Genomic DNA, 7,252 nt, shown 5'->3' with positions numbered 1-7,252 from the left:
GTTTTGTGAGCACTGGTAATTCAATATTCAGTATTAGTAAGCAAAAGGAAAATACATAAAAAGAATGAACAAGTTCTATCAAAAACTCCAGTATTTTCTACAACAAGAATAGTAATAATAATATAATACAGAGTCTACTTGGTATAAAATATTTTACCTTGACATGTTTGTATATATTTGATTTGCTGTATGTTTGCAAGGTTAAACTTTTACTATTAAAATCAGCCTTGCAAATAAGTACAATAATTAAAACTTTATCAGACTACTAATTATTATTTTGTAATCAACAAAACTTTCATTTATTTCTTAATTCCTCAAGTTTACACCCACACGAGTCTCACAGAACAATTAGCATGAAATCCAAATTTGTTATTACTTTGTTACCAGAGATTAATTTTAACAGGATTGTTGAGGGAAGTCTTAATTATCTTTTTATTCTTTTTCATACTTTGGTATTCACAATATGACCAACACAAGGCACTAGCTGGTAATCTGTTCTATTTTCAATGTACTATAATGAGAGCTAAACTTTATGAACAATTTTTAATATTCCAGATATAATAAATGTTTTACATGCACAGAAGAAATAATACTTACAAGACAGATACAACCTGATTAAATGTCCTCCAGAGAAAGAATAACTGGGTGACTCAGCTTTGTCCCTTGCTAGCTCTGCAACTTTGGGCAGGTGGTTTGACCTCTCTGTTCCTAAATTTCCTCTTTCTAAAATGGGATAATAATATTGCTTATCTCACAGAGTTGATGTGAAAAGTAAAAGGTAATATATTCAAGGTGTGAAAATACGGCATGTTACACAATAACTTAGAAATGTTAGTGATTATTTGTTAAATCAGCACACCCCAGTATTGCAGAGAAGAAAACTGAAGTTCAAATAGATTAGGAAATTTGCCCCAGGATCAGATAACTAAGTAGGTGACAGAGCGGGGATTTGAAACTGTGCTCGTAACCACCACGCCACACCACTTCTCTGGATTCTGATTCTTCTTTCACTAGTAAAGTGATTATAGTATATATCACATGGTGTTTTTGACACAGAAAATAGGGCTTGTTACATAAATAGCCTGCTGCACGTTACAATAATTATAGGATAGTAAGTTCACCTCTCCCAACTTGTACATGGGATTTCAGAAATGTTCATGTATTAAGCATTTTTACTTTACAAACTTGGCATTGTCAAGGTCTCCTTTTGCAATCTTCTCACCATTGTAAGATCAATGCCTTAAAATGCTTTGTCCACAAAATAAATGCATTTATTAAATAATAGTTAACTGAAAATATACATAAATAAATGTGGGATTGAACAGTAAATGAGGATTGTAGTCATTGTCAGTTTTTCTCCAATAATCCAAGATAGCTCAGCATCTCTTTCACTTCTCCAGTCGTTTCTCACTGAAATCCAACGGAAGCAGCCCCTGGGACACACTGCAGTGTTCGTGCTCTGCTGACCCCTCCTGAGTGTAGATGCCTTTGACTTTCGTGTACACGTATAGAATTGCTCTATTTAGATGTACAGGAAATGATTTGACACTTACTACTTCCTGGATTCTTTAACACTTCAAATATCGAAGTTGGAGGGTAAGGTGGTACAAATCCATCATGTTGCCCATCCATCTCCAAAACCACTCTTCCTATTCATTCCCTTTGCTACTAACCCGACTTCAAAGTTTCAGTTTCATGAACATATTCTGTTCTAGCCATTGTGTTGAATGCTGGATATTCAAAAACGTATCAGTCACAGAGAGTTGCCTTTGAAGGGATCACTGTCTGGTGGGAGAGGCAGAGTATTTGTCACATAAGCACAATCACATGTGCCACTTATTAATATAGGGCTATGTTCCGAATGCACCAAGAAAGGGACACATGAACGAGTCAAAGCCTCATCATCACTAGTTTCCACATTTATTATCTTTACTAAATGTGGTAACTTTATAGAGTTCCTGTAGTCCACCAGTCTGACAGTGATAAACATGATTTCTCACCTCATACGACATATATATGTATATGTATATATACATATATGCAAAATATATGTGTGTGCATTTGCATGATGTGTGAGAAATAGGAAAAAGAGAGGGTGCCATAATACACAACCACAGCGGACACAATTAGCTTCAGCTGTCAGGGAAGGCCTTCTGAGGAAGTAATATTTAAGCTGACAGCACAATGTGAGTAGGACTTAGCCAGCTGAAAGGGCAGATGGTGTGAGAATAAGAGAAAGAACATTGTAGGCCCAGGAATTAAATTGCATATCCCTGCAGAAGTCTGTTCCTGCTGAGCATTGAGAGGCAGCTGGTTCCACATAGTGAGCTTCTAGTGGCTTGTTAATCAGTGTGGCAGAGAGCCTCTGGTTATGAAAAGAGGGTGTAATCTGCCCTGATCAAGAACCAAAGCCATTCTTATTCAGGGAGGGGAAGGTGGTCCATAATGATCTCCGGACCTTTCCTGTGCAGGACTCTGATGCGTATCCTCCACCCTCTCTCTCCCACACAACTCCCAGGTGCTCAGTGCCCTGAGAGCTCCACTGCCCCTGCTAACAGTGCAGCCCAGCTCACACTGTCCCTGGGACTAGCCCAAGCACCAGCAGGCGCTGGAAGATGTGCCCTGGAAATTCTCCTTCTTCACCTCTCTTCTTGGATGAGCAGAATGAAGAAACTTCCAGGCACCAAGTTTTACAAAAAGAGTGCATTCAAAAGTACTTTCACAGTTCTTTCTCAGACTAAGAGGATCAGTGAGGGTGATAGACCTTGCTTCCTAGAGTATACTGGGTGCTGAGCTGGTGAATCCCATGCAAGAAACAGAGGAATCCTTTCACAATCAGGAGAAATTCAGAACTAAGTCATCACCTAGAGATCAAATTCAACCTTTTAGTAGCAGAAAATAATTACAAACTATACACCTGTAACACAGAGAGACACTAAACTCAACTCAGTGGTAATCAACAGGATAGGGGGGAGCAGATGAGCAGTTCTTTTTAAGGCAACTAACTGGAAATTGGGGAGGGCACAGAAACTGTCTTGAAGGTACACGCTGTGTACGTTGCAATGGGGTGGTTACAAGGAAGTCTACTGTTACACATAACAAAGAACATATCTTGTATAAGGTTCAAGTGCCATTTCTAATTCCACAAATATGCATGTATATGAAAACGGGTTGGGGTGTGTATCCTGCTACTGGCTTGCAGCCAAGACAGATGACCCAGGCTTTTTTTCTGTTCCCCTAATCTTGGCTGGCCAGAGCCCAACTCTTGTGGGCGAAGGCACTGCAGCTCTTCACCCTCCACCAGGCTTCCGGACCGGACGGACACTGGGGATAAAACGGGCCTGGAGAGTCCCCGAAGCACTGGTCTGCACCAACGCCGGCTCGGACTGCCCTTGAACCCTGGTCTCCTGTTGGCACCTCGGCAACATGAACCTCAGAGTGGGTTCCTGCGCCTTCCCTAACCCCGGGCTGCTGCTCCTAGGGCTGCTGCTCCTTCCAGGTGTGGTCGCCGGCACCAGCGGTGAGAACAGAAGCAAGACGTGGAGGGCCCGGGTGGCATTGGGGAGAGGGGCCAGGAACTCCCGGGGCTGCAGTGGAGTCTGTAAACGCCTTTGATATCCATTCGGCTTCACTGACCACAGGTTGGGTGTGTGCAGGCACTGTGCCAAGCGCTGTTCCGAGCACTTCACCACCTAGACAATACTTCTTTCTGAGGTTTGTGGACAAGGAAATGAAGGCCGAACCCAGTGAGATCCCTACGGAGATATTCTGGGAGTCACCACTCCCTCTCTGACTCTCCCGGCTCCCCTCCCCCACCGCCCCTTTCCCAGGAGAACCTGAAGAAGGAGAGGGGGATCTGCAGTGCATGTGTGTGAACACCACCTCCCGAGTCCATCCCAAGCACATCATCAGCCTGGAGGTGATCCGAGCTGGACCCCACTGCCCCACCTCCCAAATGATGTGAGTCCTTGAACTTACTTCCTGGGCCCACCCTCTGCCTCCTCCGCCTTTGCCTTTTGCCCCTCCACCCAGAGCCTAATCCTGTGTTCAAACTCAGCAACTGAGGGTCTGTCCTCTTCTCCTTTCCCCGGCAGAGCCACGCTGAAGAAAGGGAAGAAGATTTGCCTGGACCCTCACGCCCCCATTTACAGGAGAATAATCAAGAAACTTACGGAAAGTAAGCTACTAGCTGACTAAATCTGCACATTTTCTGTATAATGTATTTTGCTCCCTCCCCCCATTTTCAATCTATTTGCCGAAAAGTCTGATGTTTTATTATCCTTCAAATTCTAAATAAAGAAAATCAATCGCATTATGGTATATTCAAAATATTTTGTAATTGAGCTAAGCATCTTAATATTATATAAGAAAAAATCTTCAGAATTTTAAGCAAAAATATTTAGGAAGGAAGACTTGGTTTAATAAACACTGGTTTTGCTTGGTGTTGTATGTTGTCTGAGACATATTTGCATATTTACATGGTTACATTACTATGAGCTGCTTATTTACATATTAATGCTATAATTTTTTATGTCAATAAATATGAATAGCATTTAAGCTTTACTGGGCTGCTTTCTAAAAAACATTAAATAAATTAGACTCTGCTTTTATCTCTTTGAGATTTATACTCTACCCCTACCCAGCAATAGACACTTAATAAAAATAAAACCAGAATCTCTACTGCTCAATGGAAATATATTGATATTCTCCAGAGAATGATATTACAATATTTTACTCTTTAGTGATCATTGATAATGTTGACATTTCACAAAAATGAAATATTAAGAACAGTTCTCACATCCACATTACTGCCTGCATTTGGCAAACCTAGGGAATTGATTATATTCCATTTGTATACCACGAGCATTGCTGTAAGTATGCAAATGCTTTGCATAGATTTTCCCCTCAGTATTCTCAGGTTCAGTGAAACCTTATTTTCATTTCTATGAATCCCTTAACACTGGAAATATGGAGATCATATGTTAAACAGCTGTGACAACCTGGAGAGATGCAAGGTTGTGTTTTCACTCATGCGTTAGGAAGACACTACTATACTTTGAAGAGAAAGGACAGTGTTGCAAGATGGGTGTGTTAGTTTTCTATTGCTTCTATAATCAACTACCACAAACTCAATGGCTTAAACAACAAAGAGTTATTATCTTACAGTTATGGAAGTCACAAGTCCAAATTTGGTCATGTGAGCTAAACTCAAAATGTCCTCAGAGCTGCGTTCCTTCTGGAAGCCCCAGGGGAAAATCTATTTCCTTGTCTTTCTCAGCTTCTAGAGGTGACCTGCAGTCCTCAGCTTCTGTCCCTGTAGGGTAAGTGGAGGCGGTCTGGCTTCCTCACCCAGGTGTCTGGGTAACTAAGAGGAGCAGTTTTCCCATGGCCTTGAAGGGGCCTGATAGCCAGTGTTCTCATATCCTTGAGACTGGGTCCGATTAGCTCTTCCCATAGCATAAGGTGGGCTCACATGCACAGAACTATGTTAGGTTTAGGTAAGGTTAGGTTAGGTTAGGTTAGGTTAGGTTTTGGCAGTGTTCTGGCTTTGCTCCCCTCTAGTACTTACATAGGTAGGGGCTTCCCACTAGAGGGCATGCAGCTTGTGGCATGAGTAGTCTCCCACCTGCAAATAAAGGCATGTCAAGCATCACCATGGCTCCACACACTTTCTTCTGTCTACTGGAGGCAAGAATGGATCTGCCTGGCCTTGACTGGTTGCAACACATGCCCCTTCCTATGTCTTTCCAACCTGTCATTTCCAACTCTCTTATTTTTATACCCTGCCTGCCTCTGAAAAGCACTCTGGTGATTATGTTGGGCCCACTGGCATAGTCCAGGATAATGTTTCCATCCTATGATCCTTAACACACACGAGAAGCCTTTTTTTGCCATACAAGGCAATATTTTCACAGGTTCCAGGGATCACAGCATGGAAAGCTCAGGGGGGAGGGGTCATTATTCAGCAGAAATCTAGCTGAGGCAGCAGAAAACTACAGACCTTCACTCATGAGCTAATGCCATTTCAACCTAATGTGGTAATGTTTGTGTAGAGGAGGAACTGAACTGTTAAGAAAGAATGCAGAATGGTAGAATCTAGTTTCCATGGGAGGTGAAGAGAGCGGGCAATGACAGATAACTTAATGAAACATCATCTGTAGAGGCTTTGAAGTACCACAGTACCTATTGTCTAAATTTCCACACCCACTATGCCTGGTAGGTAGTATTATTCACACTGTGGCGTTGAGATGATCTCAAAAGGTTAAGAGCGTTCCCAAGGCCACAGTGTGTTAGAGGCTGCATGAGTTAGTCTGACCCCCAACTCCCTGCTCTTGCTTCCACGCTGCATTGCCTTTTCACACGGGCTAGCGGCACGTTAGCTAGTTACTCATGGAGGAACTGTTCCTTAAACCAGCTCTGGAAGGTGGAGTAGCAATTTGCCAGGGAGACAAAAGGGGAGAATAAAACTACCCCAACATGAAAAATAATTAGAAGGACACAAGATTAGCAAGTGCTCAGCATGGTCATTGTTCCTCTGAGCTGGAGTGTCTATAGGGATGGTCCCCCAACCAGTTTTGTCCATTTGATGTTTACACTTTCAATTCACCTTATGCATAGTTATCTGAATTGTCTTTTCAAAACACAGCTACTTCCCAGCATAAAATCTTCAAGGTCCAAAGTCCTGAGCATGGCTCTCAAGTCTGTGCCCCAGCCACTTTGCTTCTGTGGCTTAGTTTCCTCATCTGTAAAGTGGGAACATATGAGTGTCTGCTTTAGAGATTACTGTGAGGGCTACATAGATGATGTGTGTGGAACTCTTGGTATAGTTCCTCATACACAGTCTGTGCTAGAAATTAGCCTCTCTTAGTTATTATTATTGCTCTCAGTTGCTCTCAATGCACTATTTCAGTCATTTTGGAGTAAGTCAAAATGAGTCAATTGAATAAGTCATTTAACAGAGTTATTCTTGGTGATAAATAGCAAAAAAAAGGCTGCAATGGCAATAACCTTTTCTCAAATCAAATGAACTTTGGGTGACAAAGCATTGAAAATGGAGTGTGGGTGATACAATATTTTTCACTTATTTTCCTTTTACTGCCTGTCTCAAATAACACACCTTGGTATGACTCAAAGGGCCAAAGGACCAAGACAAAACTTTCCATGTCAACTTAATGCTGGTGCTTTGTACGTATATCCTCCCTTCAGAATTACCTTGGCTAAAGAGCACTTTCAAACTGCACCTTTATCAGCA

The 7,252-nt window shown here is 41.9% G+C and overlaps 1 protein-coding gene across 1 annotated transcript; it reads left to right on the top strand.

Moving 5' to 3' along the window:
• Nucleotides 1-3,240: 3,240 nt before the first annotated feature.
• LOC118999086 (platelet factor 4-like) lies at nucleotides 3,241-4,557 on the top strand. The gene is made up of 3 exons (XM_037063425.1): nucleotides 3,241-3,520; nucleotides 3,834-3,960; nucleotides 4,095-4,557. The coding sequence occupies exons 1-3, from the start codon at nucleotides 3,427-3,429 to the stop codon at nucleotides 4,195-4,197; spliced, it is 324 nt and encodes a 107-aa protein (XP_036919320.1). The 5' UTR covers nucleotides 3,241-3,426; the 3' UTR covers nucleotides 4,198-4,557.
• Nucleotides 4,558-7,252: the final 2,695 nt, after the last annotated feature.

This window comes from Sturnira hondurensis, unplaced genomic scaffold (genome assembly GCF_014824575.4).
Source record: "Sturnira hondurensis isolate 20B ecotype Veracruz unplaced genomic scaffold, ASM1482457v3 Scaffold0014584, whole genome shotgun sequence".
NCBI classification, from domain to species: domain Eukaryota; kingdom Metazoa; phylum Chordata; class Mammalia; order Chiroptera; family Phyllostomidae; genus Sturnira; species Sturnira hondurensis.
Note: the sequence above shows the minus strand (reverse complement) of the source record. Positions and strands in the feature narration are given on the sequence as shown.